This window comes from Budorcas taxicolor, chromosome 8 (genome assembly GCF_023091745.1).
Source record: "Budorcas taxicolor isolate Tak-1 chromosome 8, Takin1.1, whole genome shotgun sequence".
NCBI lineage: Eukaryota > Metazoa > Chordata > Mammalia > Artiodactyla > Bovidae > Budorcas > Budorcas taxicolor.
In genome coordinates, this window is record NC_068917.1 from 84,215,059 (window position 1) to 84,228,761 (window position 13,703).

The following is a 13,703-nucleotide window of genomic DNA, read 5'->3' on the forward strand; positions in this document are numbered from 1 at the left end:
AAGCCCTTTCGCCGGCCGGCGGGTCGCACTTCTGCTCCCACCGCGGCCGAGAAGCCCTTTCGCGGGTACCCCAGGTCCCGCATGGGTGGGACTGGAAAGGTAAGCGCGCGCGCCGGGGTCGACCGGCGCCAGGGAGGGCGCGGGCCCGCGCGCGGAGAAGAAAGATGTTTGCGAAGAGAACAATAAAATAGCCGGCACGCCGGCGGGGGTGGGGGCGGAGGCGACCTACGGGGAGGGTGGCGCGGCCGCCTATACCTTTAAGGCAGGCCCCGCCCCCGCCCAGCGCCCGCCCGCCGCCCGCGCCGCCGCCCGGGCCCCGCGCCGCCCGCCGCCCGCCCTGCGCCTTAGGTGTTGCGGGCCTCTAGCGCCCGCCGCTTTCCGCTGGGGCGGCGGGGCGACGGCTCTGAGCGCGGGCTCCGGCGCCCGGCTCTCACCTTCAGCCTGCTGCGGGCGAGGTAGGGGGTCAGCGCGCCGAGTTGGTGGGGCGCGGGGGAGGGAGGCTGGGGCGGCTCCCGGGATAAACTTGACTCTGTCCCCTTCCCCCGCAGCCGCTGCAGAGGGAGCGCCAGGCCCTGGCGGAGTGCGGGCTCGCGCAGCAAGTGAGCGCCGAGGTGAGTGCGGGCGACGCGGTCCACGCGCTCCCCTCCCTGCCTCCCCGGGCCGTGGGTCCCGCGTTGCATCCCTGGCACGGAGCCCGGGATCGGCGGCGGCGGCGCGCGACAACGGTGGGTAAGATGGCCCTCGTCCGGGGGCTCTTGCGCACACCGGTGCGGGGGCGGCCAGGCGGGCTCCTGACGGAGGGAGCGGCCGGAGCGAAGGTCACGGCCTCGGCTCGCCGCAGACCCGAGGGCCCGCAGCGTTGAGGCGGCCTCTGGATGCCCTAAAGGTGCCGGTGGCTCCCCCAGGTGAAGCCGAGGAAGGCTGCGTCGTGAGGCCGTCGATCGTTTCTTTTCTCACGCTGAGGGGCGGCCCTGGGGACCTGTTGTCCTATGTTTAAAATGCCCTGTGGTTTTTGAACTTCAGGTCGCGAAATGGGTCCGAGTGAACCGGAGACCCCGAAAACGGAAACGAAAGGACAGAGAAGAAGTGTTTGAGAAGGTAGGGGTCCCCGAAAGAGAGCACTGGATGGAGGTCTTCATCAGTCTCCCCATCTGCCCCCCTACCCCCAATACTTGGGCACAACAGTAGGGTAGCATTTTTTTTTTTACGTTTTAATTAAATTTGCAGTAAACCTTAGATTTACCTAGGTATAGTTCTGTAGAAATACTGATTGATAATCCTATTGATTATCAACGTACTTTGTTCCTAGGAAGTGAAAACGACCCAGGATGCAGATTTCTTTCATGCTCTTTAAATAGAGCATCAGGACAAAAAGCCAGTTCCATTACATTATTACATTAGATCAGTAACATTTATTATGGTATGTGGTATTATTATGATATAATATCTCTAAAAACCAGGGAGTGTTCTGAATAAATGACCCACAGTATAAGGTTTCTCTGTTTGATCCTGAGAGAGACCACTCACACTCATTAATTTAGACTATAGAGTACTCTCAAAAATGGAGAGAGAAGATGAAAGTAGTGTATTACTTTTGAAACAGTGGAGGGATTTTGTTTAGTTAAAGCAAATGAGAAATTTGTTTTTCTGTATTTAGAATTTCAGTATGCTACTTTGCAGAAGTTTGGACTACCTGTTTTCTCCTGAAATTGTATTAAGTTAAAACTTGATTTGTCATTGTAGTAAATATTGTGAAATAAGGTAAGTAGTTTGTTATTTCCTGAGTGCTTTTGTTGAAAACTCTTAAAAATGAATGTTTTTACAAACATTGCATCAGGTAGGATTTTTGTTGCTTTGGCTTTAATTATTTTACTGTTTTTTGATTCTTGAAAGCACCAAGGGATTAAAATAGCAGTGCGTTGTTTTTCTGCTGCTTAGAATGTATGATGAATCATTTCTGACTCTGAAGCCAAATTCTTGCTGATAGCATTGCTGCCAACTTCTGTGATGTGTTGCCTTAGTATGGGCATTGCAGCGTCCGAGAATGTGCACAAAGCACATCATAATGAAGGTGATACCAAAGTTTCAGAGTGCATTTAAGGATACCGAGGGCAGCTTCTGAGAGAATTACAAAAAGAACTGGCCTAGGAGTTCGGTCATTTGTAAGGAGACATTCAGTGTGTGAAAAGCCCTTCCCTTTTTAAACAAAGAGTCGTACATGTCACTTCAGTTAAACAGTAATAGAAAAAGTGGTCATTTTGAACTGGCTTGAGTTTTCTGGCTGTACCTTAGCATGCTATGGTAGGTTGTGTTGGTTTAACTTTTCATGGTCTAGGTGTTTTTAAAAATGTTTGTGAGGTGATGGATGAATGAGATCATAAAATGTCCAAAGAAGGAAAAAGAATTACAAATTGGCTCGTTTAGTGGTTAAAAAAATATTTTTTAGCTATTATTTTTTTAAACCCAAAGTAAGATTATCCAAGCACACAGTGTTTCATGCGTAAAAGAAGGGGTAACCCTTTGTGGATTACCAGGTAATCACTACCAGAATCTGAATTTGAAGTAACCATATATGTATATGTGACACCCACTGTGTTACGCATCTGTGACCTGACCACCGCCCTCTGAGAATGAGGCTAGGGACTGAGGAGTTTGCCTTCCAAGAACACTGGAGTTCTTCACTGAGCATTTCTCCTTGAGAGAGGCTATTGTGTTGGAGCTTATGGGGATAACGTGCTTCTGACTTTTCTTAGAAATTGTGGGCAGTAGTTTTGAGGAGGACATGAAAATGAAGTGGGTTGAGACTGTCATGCCGAGCTTCCTTTCAGGGAATGAAGCTTAAAGCTGACTAGCTTTGAGGGTGGAGGTGGGGGAAGGGGGGCAAGAAGGGGGATGGTTTAAGAATTGTGTAAGAGTATTAATTATCAATGTCTCCAGTTTTTCCTTCTGGTTCTGCACAGCAGCTCAGCCCTTTGCCCACTGTTTTGCTTCTGCTCTGTCTTAGAGTTTGGAGCTCACTGAGGCAAAGCATGTGATATTTTCAAGGACAGGGAGAAAGGGGGTGCGATTAGCCACCAAGGGCGTTAGAACAAGTTCTGAAAGACACAGAAGCTGTATAGCAGCTGGTAGCCGAGGTGTGTCCTCTGATTGCCTGAGTGTCTATTCCAAAATATGGATCAAATTCTGTGGTATTGAATATTCAAACCTAGGTCTTATGTTAACCTTCTGCTGGGATTTGAACCTGTTATTCATTGGAATCTAGGTTGTTAATTTAACATGGTGTTGAGCTACGTTTTTTTTAAATGTTCACCATGCCACAGGTAGAAGCATATTCGTCAATTTTTCTTTTTTCATGCGTTTACTGTTTTCCTATAACGTTAGAATTTTTCTCCTTTTATTTATTTTATGTAACTGTAAAGTAAGAAAGTTTAGTTGTTTCTGTAGGTTGGACATTTAAAATCTAGCTGTCGCTTTTATTTGCCTACTTTGTCTTGGCCCCTTTCTCTCCCTCCTGCTGCCCTTTCCTCCATCCCCTAGGTCTCTATTTGCATCTTCAGGCCTCAGGCAGGATTCAGCCCCAGGCATGAACTGGGGGATGACTGGTCTGTATTTAACTATGCTAGGTCGTAGCATTTTTCCTCTGATTTTTAGTGACTGGGGGAAGGCCATCTTCTGACCTGCCTGAGGAAGGAAAACAAAAAGCAGTGGTGCAAGGCCAGGGTCTTAGAAATGGGCATTTGGCTGGAGTTAAACATTAAAGAATGTAATTTTATAGGAATAATTATTTTCCCTCCTTAAAATCTTGAAAGTGCTAAGTGGTGGGCATAACCTGGTATAGCTTGAAATACTAGTTGAGGTTTTCAGTGAACTTAGAAGGAGAAGCAAAACAAACTTGTCCTGTGCCCAACTGTGGGTTAAAATAACGAATAAGGAAATAAAGTAAGCTGATTGAGCGAGAGGTACCCCTGCAAAAGTGCTTTCAGACGCTCTCCTGGCTGGTGCTGCTGTGTCTCCTCCATCCTACCCACCCACCAGATAGCTCTGCTGTCTTTCTGTGCCACCTAACAGGTTTTCACTTCTTGTCTTTCTGAAAATGAGGCTTTTTTTGGTCTGCATTTTCTCCTATGTTCTGACATTTGTATTTATCTTTAGGTTTTAGCTCTTTTTTCCCACTGGTGTCACTTAATTTCTTTACTTTTTTTGTTTATTTGTTTTCTCAATTTTCAGTTTAAAAACTCACCTCTCTTTTGCTTTTAGTCTCAGGTGTTTTTCTCCTTACCTTCTGATATTCTTTGTTTGAATAATTTATGCAACAGAAAGGCGAGGGGACGTGAACAACTATACAAAGAACAATTAGGATGAATGGATAAGCCTGCTCTGCAAAGGACTGGTTAAACAATGGTGATACCAACAGTGAATTGTACAGTGTATATTTTTAAAAATAATGTTAATAGATTTTACCAAGTGACTATTGGTTTTGAAAGGACACACATTTTTTTCCTGCTTTTATCTTTAACTGATTTCAAAGATAAATGCCAATTATCCATTGTATTCAAAGATTAAGGAGTAATATAACATTCTTGTAAATATATATGTGTAAAATAATACAATGTTTTTGATACTTCTTTTATCAGTATTTCAGGGATTAGGATATACTGTAGAATAATAATTTATGAAATCTTATATTTGAAGAAAATACCTGAATGGTGTTAATGATTTACTTTTTAAGAGAAGGAAAATTCCAGTTTTCATATTTGAAGGAAGCATGCTTCCTACTTTATGCACATCTGATAACAGAGAGAACAAATTTTAAGATACTCATTTCTGGTTATGATGTCAGAAGTATTCACCGGCATACTTTCAAAACATTGGAAATTCGACAATACTAAGCTTTGCTGTTATTATTAACAAGCACTCTTTCCTGTGAGTTTGTTTCCAAGTAAGAGTCTTGGTGAGGGTGAGATTGGTCTCTGTTATGAGTAGTTAGAAGAAACACTAGGTACAAATGGTTTCCAACAAAAGCACCCTGTAAGGTTACTTTAATTATTCTTTGCTGCTAGAACCTGAAAAATAATACCCTTGAGCATAAAATTGTTTAAATTTTAGTGAAATTTTTCCTTGAAATATCGAGTGAAACATGAAAGTCTAGGAAGGTGGTTGTGAAAATGGATTTATGATATTCAGTGGCCATTTTAGTAGGAGCCAAAATGATAAATTCGATTTTCTGAGTCTTTCAGAGAAAAATACTGGACCTATTTTGTTTGTGATACTAAATTCCGGACCATTTTCACTCTGCTTTTGTTTCACTTGTTCTTTCCACACGCTTGATTCTGAAGTCCTTGGTAGACTTGATAATAATTCATAGAACATTTTTTAAATCCAACTTGATTTAGGCATTTTGCCACTTTTATTGGTCCTTTTAAAATTTTACACATTCTAGGAGAATGTTTTTATTACAACTCTGATACTGAAATATTCAACATGATAAAGGTAGGTACAAATTTTAAACTAATAAAGTCCTTTACTGCTATTTGTCTTTTGTGACCAAGATCTGTTTTCTATTTGGTTTATGATTTCTGGAAAACAGTATTTAAGACTAATAAAAATTATCTGGTTCTTTCTTGGATCTGTAACGGCAGATGGCAACTGTGTTAGGCTTGACTCTGGAGCTCTTAGGATACAGAGCTTGGCAGAATGGTGCCAGATGAATTTAGGGAGTGCTGAACTGAAGGGTCTTCTTTCTTTATAGGAACTACTCAGATTTAGCAAAATGGTAGGTGCGGCAGCCAGTCTTATGTAATTGAGGCAGTCTTCGTGCTGAGTGGTTTCCCAGACATTGGTGCCCTTTCCTTTTTTCAAAAATGCTCTTGCCCTGTGAGAATTCATAACCAGTCTACATATATATAGCTGTAATCTCTTACAATAGCTTCATTGATACTTGATCTCGTAGAAAAGCTTTATGGATTCGAATGAGTCACAGCTCTGGAGGCACCAGCCGCCCTCCCTCACGCCCTCCCTATCAGTGAGTGCCTTTGTGTCCTGCGTTGTTCTGATTGTGCCTTTGGATGACAACTTACTTGAGTGATGGGGGGAGGCAGAATAATTTATTAAAAATAATTACAAAGAAACCAAACAAAAGGGTAATTACGACGCTGTGAATATGCAATTTGTTATATTGCTGAAATATTTCAAACTCAGTCTTTTTTGTGGGTCTCCCTTTTTTCTCTGTAAATCCCTAGAAATCCCTACATAGTTTACAAAATTTTCTGTACCTAGGTCTCAGATGAGACCTAGTTTCACAGGATCTTAGTTGTTTTTCTTTTTACCCCTTGGCTGGATCAAGATAGAATTGCTGATAGAATGTGTTTTTGATAGCCTCACGAAGGAATTCTGACCTGTATAATTTTGTATCATTACATTTTCATCTGTTTCATAGATTTTTTTTTTAAAGACTCTGCAGTTCTTTAAAAAAAAATGTGAGAATTCCGAGTGTACTGAAATTCCTTCCCATTTTCAGCTGACATGATAGGAAAAATTTAAAGTATTGTTATCCATTTACCCTCACGCACTTATTCACATATTTTAAAAAGAACCTTTGAATGGAACTATTAATATAATAATAGCTGACACTTGTCATGTGTCAAGCACTCTTTTAAGTGCTGTACATGTATCAGCTCGTGTAAATGTACCATTAAAGTAGTGTCACAAAATAGCAATATGATGTGAGGATGTTGTAGACTGTGTCAAGCACTTTGTGAAGGTAGATGAATTATAAACAAGTTGAATAATTGCTGTAGAAGAGAATGCTTTGGGCAAGATTTTAAAATTGTTTTTAACCCAGGCTATTGACAGTCCTAGACCACCAACGTTTAAAGCATACGTTTCAAAGTTAAGAAAATCTCAACCAGCATGTATTTTGAAAACACTTGAAAGTGTGCAGATAATTACACTGGTGTTGATTTTAGCAGATTCGATGCCAGCAGCCATCAACTCTTACATGCCGTGAGAGATGAAAGCCATTTTAATATAAAACATAAGAGTTTGGGTAGAAAAGGCGGGCAGGGAAAAATTTCGTGACTTTTAGTTTTATAGGAAGCATTAGTTACATTCCTGTGACAGAATGCTTTACTTGGCAGTCATTCCTCATATTAGGCATTTTAGTGAACTGCTGTTTGTGCCTGGTATCATATGGCACTAATAAGATGCATTATTTTAGTAGCACCTACTGGTGTCAGTGTAGTTGAGGGCCTGCCATTGTCTCCACTAATCTTCTATTTTAGGAGGTCGACACTAGCATGTGTCTTTAAGTCTAGCCAACATATATTACATTTATATTTTTGGGTCTCTACAGAAGGGAAAAATGACACTCAAGCATTGTGTTTTCAGTGCTTAGAAAAGGACCTAATTATATACACCCTCGGCAAATATTTGTTGAATCAACTAGATGCATGAATCTCACTAATGGTACTTTTATATAAAGTCTTACCTGGCTTCTGCATTAAGAAATTTTAATGACAGAGTTTTTCACTAAAGCACATTTGGTAGAGCTTTACTATCAGTCGTGGGTCATCTTTTTCATCTTTTCTATGAAAAGCTCAAAGCCAGGAGGACTGACACTGACTCTAGCTCTGCCTCCTACTTGTGTGCTCCGTAAGTTTGTTGCTTGAGTTTTGCTTTTATCTGAAAATCTTTGTTTTTTGTCCAGGTAAGCCAATTTGTATTAATTATAAAATTAATATGTTCTGTTTTATACATTTTTTTCTTTTGTCCTTTTTTTGGTATTTAGGAAGGCTTGTGTTTTTGTTCTAATAGTTACTTTCACATGATAACACATTTTTGCCTCTTGTTCACTTTTGTTTGCTCATGTGTATTGATTTCTTTGCCATATTTAATATCTAAAATTAGATAGTAACCTTTCCTCACCTCTCTCCTCTTTGTCTTCCATCCTGTGACTTGAAGTGTTTTATCTTTCAGTTTCCAGATAAATACCTGTAACAGTCAACAAACTAATGTATTTTTCATATAATTTTCCCATCCCCTTTATCCTTTATGATAGCTGTACTATACCTACAATGTCAGAGCATGTAGCCATTACATATTATTACTGTATCCTTTATAAAATCACTTAGCTTTAATTCTGCAAGTAAGTCTATATTTAATGCTCATCATCTACCCTTATATTGATCTTTAGTCTTTTGGTGTTTTGAAGCTAGTTCTGTAGTGGATTTCTCAGGAAGAGCTTGGGGCAGCAGTATTTCCTGAGCTCTTGTATGTTTATAAATTATACGCTTTGTACATGAAGGTCAGTTCAACTAAACATAAAATCCTTGGCTCATATTTTCTTTAAGTATCTTGAATATGTCCCTCCATTGTCTTGCATAAAGTCTGACACTAGCGTCATTTCTTTTCGTCAGAGTGACCTGCTTTTTCTCCTGGATGCCTAGGTATTTTTTTTTAATTCCAAAAATTTTTGTTTAATATATCTCATTGTGAGTCCATTTTCCCAGCTGTCACTCGCTTTTGAGCTTTACTTTCTTGATCTGTAAGATGAGAATAATGACAACTGGTTTTGCTTGCTCAGAGAGTGGATTTGAAGACTAAATAAGATACTGTATGTAAAGCGCTTTAAATTTATTTTACTTCTTACTGTTTAAAGCCCCTTGTCAGGAACTTTAACATTTTACAGTATTTCATTTTATAGTCAGTTGGATTTCAGTTGGCTTTATATTTGTGAGAAATCTAAGTGGATACTCCAAAGGCTACTTTGTGTACATGGCAATAAATGAGCTCACTCTGATCCACTCGGGCAGAACCACTGGCCTAAAAGCACTGTTACTTTTTGCGAACACCTCTTTAGAAATTCCATCTCCTTCGTAATCCTCTCATATGTTAGTTTCCCACAAAAAACTCTGGGTTTAATTTTTAATGAATTAATTTTTAATTAATTTTTTATTTTTCATTTATATGTGCATAAAAGAACACAGAGGGGAAAAAGGACTATTCTTCAGAGAGCTGAAAACCTTAAATGAATCTAATCAGTCAGCATATTTTCTTAGATTTGTTGTATATAAGGCCTTGTATAAGACGCTGCTGGAAAATACCAAGGAAATAGGAGATGTCATTTCTGGCCATGGGAGATAAAACACACAACATATCAAAGATCACTTACAAAATAGCATGTGATAAATCCAAACCAGTGTAGCACAAACCAAGGACATGAGTATGTATATGTTGCATTTTACCTGAGGCTACCCTGGACTAAGGGTTTCCATTCCTGGGCCTTGTTTTGATAAAGCAACCCTTTACACATGCAGACTGGAAGTTATGGTGGGAAATTGGGTAATTGAATTAACTGAATCCATTTTAATGCTTTTACCTGATTTGTAAGCACAGATAGGGGTTTGATTGACATACATGTAAATAGTGTTAGTGTCTTTATTTGAATATGTGATTTTAAAAAATAAATGCATCCATGTTCTAGAAGTAAGGCTGGAACCCATCATAGAAATTCTGCTGACACTTATGAATCAGAATGATTTGGAAACTCAAGGCTAGAAATACAATACTGTCTCTGATTCTGTGTAATGCATTCCTTATTAAATTCTATATTTACTTAAACAATTTATTTACTAACTAACTTCATTGCATATCCACAACATGCAAAACCCTTAGTAAGGAGTAGGGAGCACAGAGGAATGGGAAACAGTCCTCAGAGATTTTACTGTTAAATGTAAAAAACTGGAAAGAAAGCAGAATTGAATCAAACTCATTTCAGAGGTAACATCAGGTATATATACAGAGTGATTTGGATCTCACAAGGAAAGGAAGTTGTATCACTTTGGGTTATTTGCATTATCCACAAGCCTTGTCCAGGCTAGTGAAGCGATACACATATTGGTTCCAGTTCATTCAGCTCTTGATGCACTGTAGAGTTGAAGATGTCATAATTTCTGTTCCCAAAATTCAAGTTGTTTTCATGAGAACCTACTGAAACTGTGAAGTTGGTCAAGTTGACCCTTGAACAACTTGGAGGGTAATCCAGGAAAAACTTACAGTGAGTCCCCATATCCGAGGTTCCTCCACACCCCTGGATTCAGCTACTTATGGGTTATGTAGTCCGTAGTATTCATTAATGAAAGATATCCACATGTAAGTGGACCACATGCAGTTGAAGCTCATGTTCAAGGGGAAGCTGTGCTTCTCTTAGGCTTGCTAATGTCAAGTCAAAGCGCTGCAGCAAACTTAGGCTGCCTCTGAACTTGAGGATGTAAGTTTTTCATTCTTTAACTTGTGTCTTTCAGTTTTGGATTTTTTTCCTGCCTGTGTGGTTTCAAGGTGAAATGAGAATATTACAGGTGGGGACTTGGAGAGGTCTTCAGAGTTTCCCCCTCTTGTTGGTTTTTGGATGTTGTGTTATTTTACCCAGAAAGTATCCCATGTGTTTTCAGCACTGCAGATGACTTTTTTTTTTTTAACAGTATTTGTAAAGACAGTTATATACTCCTTTTATTTATTTACTTTTCCCCTTTTATTTTTTGATGATGAAAACGAATAAACTTGTCAGGTGGGCCACAAAAATGGCATGAAGTATATGTCCAAATCATTGATCGTTTTATGTATCCTATAAATTAAACAAGCATTGGTTTTTTGGAGTATTAAAATCTAAATCATACATCTGTGAAGATTCAGATTTTGTGTATATGAAAGCAATTAAACTGTTCTCCTAATTAATGCCAATGAAACTATGTAAAATGGGGAAAATGGTCTCAGAAGATAGGTCTTGATTTTTCTGACATATTCACTGAAAAGGCAACAGCAGTTACTTTATGCGGTTTCATGTATAACTGAAAGTAGTAAGGCTCATTCTGTTAATTTTCTGGGGCGGTTTTTGTTTGGTGTCCAAGAAAAAATTCGTGATATTCATGAATAGCATGAGATGTTCAAGTAGAACAACAGAAAGAATCCAGAAGAGAAACAGAACCTACTGCTGGACTATGCTCATATATGGATTGCTTTCTGATGTTTTTTCCTTAACTGTCACACATATAAGCTTTAGCTTTAAGTGTCGAAAGATGCACTTTTATGTTTATTCTTGACATTAAAGGTAAAAGATGCTGAGTGCTCTCATAGACAACAGAAGATGGCGATTCTGATTCTCTCTCTCAACAACTTTATTGAATTATATGTTGTATAGGAAACTCACTCATATGCACTGGTACAGCCCCCACTACCTTAAGTTTTAGAACGGGTTTCTGTCACCGAAAAGTTCCCCTGTGTCCATTCATGGTCAGTCGCTATTGGTAACCCTGTGCAGCTACAAGTCTGCTTTCTGTCTTTATACCTTTGCCTTTTCTAAAAATGTGATATAAATGGAATCATGTGCACTTGAGTCTTTTGGATCTGGCTTCTTTTATTTATCGTAATGTCTTGAGGATCAGTGTTGGTCCTCAGGAGCCAGTTTCTCTGCCTGCTCATCAGCACTTGATATCATCAGATTTCTTTTTTTTTATGTTAGCCATTCTTACGTGTGTTAAGCCATGTTTTTTAATATGTTAAGGCTTTTGTTTCTTGCGAGGATCTGTAAGTGTCCAAATAATCCTAATAAGGTTTTGTCCTCCATTTTGCAGATCCGAAGGCGGTAGTGCATTCACTGGAAACTCTGAGTGTCTCACCCAGGATCCCCAAATGAGTCACTGAGCCCAGAGTCCTCGTGCGTCAGTTGTAGTGACCTACTTTTGTTCCCACTCCGTCTCCCCATGACTCTGGTCCTCTTTGTCCGTGTAGCCTTGTTAGCTGTTGCTTTCTTTTGATTCTTGTAGAATAATCCATTCTTATGTCTCTGGGATTTTGACTGATAAAATCCAGTTGTTCTCTGCAGAGGGGTGCAGGTGTCTTGGAGAGGTAACTCTCCTCCCTGCCGTGTGCAGACCTTGGGTGGCCTCAGACCTTGAGTGGCTTGGGTCTGGCTCCCACGGTGGCCCCCTTTGACTGCACCACCACCTCGCATCCTGTCAAAGGGAGATAGGTGTCTTGCCAGAGTCTTTTGGGAGTTAAGTGAGGTGTCTTATCTAAAACAGCTGGCATTTACTAAGTACTTAGTATGTTTTAGAGCACCTCTTCAAATAAGATGGTGAAAGACTGACTACCTAATGGTATGTGGATAGACACCATTCATTTGGGTTTTTTCCCTTCTCCACAATAATGAGACAGGAAAACATTCTTAAATTTATTTACAGACCAAAAAAAAAAAGCCATACACCCCTAAACAGCCTTGATTTCTTCCTTTAATTGTTCTTCGCTTTGCAGCAAATATAGGCATAATAGGCATACAAGTCTGTTACATTTTGTCTTTATCTTTTGACTTTGTTCAAGAAGACCAATCCTGTTTCTCAGCACTCATCTACTGTTTCATTTGCATCTCTCCAGATTGTCCACTATAGTGGAATAAATTGTCATTGTTCTTGTTCCAAACAGGAAGCTCTCAAAGTGCTCTTCAGGCTGTTGATAAGATTTCTATTCTAGCAAAGCTCCGTTTTAAATGAGTCTGTAATCATTTTTTGTGCTCAAGTCATCGCTTTTGTTTCTTCTCCTCAAACTGTTTTGATTTGACGTTCCTTTGAAGGCTGGTGGAGCTTATACAAATACCAGCCAATGAATGACACTTGGTATTGGGCACACCTCCTCCTCTGTTGTCATTTGCAGTCATTTCTGGTCTAAGGAGAGAACTGTTACCTTTCACTAGGCAGGGTTGCAGTGTTTATTTCATGACAGAAAGTGAATTTTAGTACAGGTGGTTGTCTTGAAATATTCTCTAAAATGGTTCTTGGTCATGTTGAGTTTCTAACATAGTTTAGAACATTGGTTTTGTCACTGGATATCTCATCTTTGTGTGGTATCAGGAAGAACTAAGAAGTTGAGGTAACTTCAGAAACTGAAATCACCACCAACAAGGAGCTGTCTTAAATAACTGGAAAAATTATAAATCGAGCACCTGGAGGAATGCGCTAGTGACTATAACGTTATGAAAGCTACTTGAAGTCCTTGACACTTGAGTGTGCCAGGCCGCAAGAGTGCACGGAGGTTGGGAGAGCATCCGGTGGAGAGCTCGACAGCTCACGCTTCACTTCAGCACTTTATGTGCGATGCGGTACGGGACTGGAGTAGTTAGGCTGGGGGAGGGCCTTTGGGCCTCTCTAACTCCAGCCCTTGTTTTCCACGTGAGAACTTGGAGGTCCGCAGTACTGACCTGGGACCAGCCCCAGCTCTGTCCCGCCGTGCTCTTTTCAGCCTTCTGCTGGAACAGCTCCTGAAGTGGGCCTGTGGAGAGGGGGAGCAGCTTTGGGTTCTGGCCGAGGAGAAACTTGCACAGCTGATTTCTTGTGTCATGGAGCAGGGATACCTGAGCAGGGTGGAAAGGACGCCATGGGAGACTCGGGCTGCCCCTCCAAGGCCACTCCCTGTGGCCTGGAAACTCGTCCAGAGTGGGATCTTTGCATGGAGCACCCTTGAGTGCTGGCTTGCCTAGGGGTGGACTGGGTCCGATTTTGAAAGCTCAGGCCTTCCAAAGAGTGGGCAAGACTCTGGTGAGACAGTTAGGTGTCTGTAAGGGTTGGTGTGAAATTTTACTTTTCATATTAAGTTAGTAAACTTTACAAGGTATAGATCATTTGAGGTTTTTGTGATATTTGTCATGGACCAAGCAA

General features: G+C 40.6%; 1 protein-coding gene across 1 annotated transcript in view; it reads left to right on the plus strand.

The window, feature by feature from the left end:
- AOPEP (aminopeptidase O (putative)) overlaps nucleotides 1-13,703 on the plus strand; it is a 415,716-nt gene that overhangs the window by 337,468 nt on the left and 64,545 nt on the right. Inside the window, exons 12-13 of the mRNA XM_052644727.1 lie at nucleotides 549-611; nucleotides 1,024-1,098. Of these exons, the coding sequence (XP_052500687.1) occupies nucleotides 549-611; nucleotides 1,024-1,098 (138 nt within the window). The remainder of the gene's footprint in view (nucleotides 1-548; nucleotides 612-1,023; nucleotides 1,099-13,703) is intronic.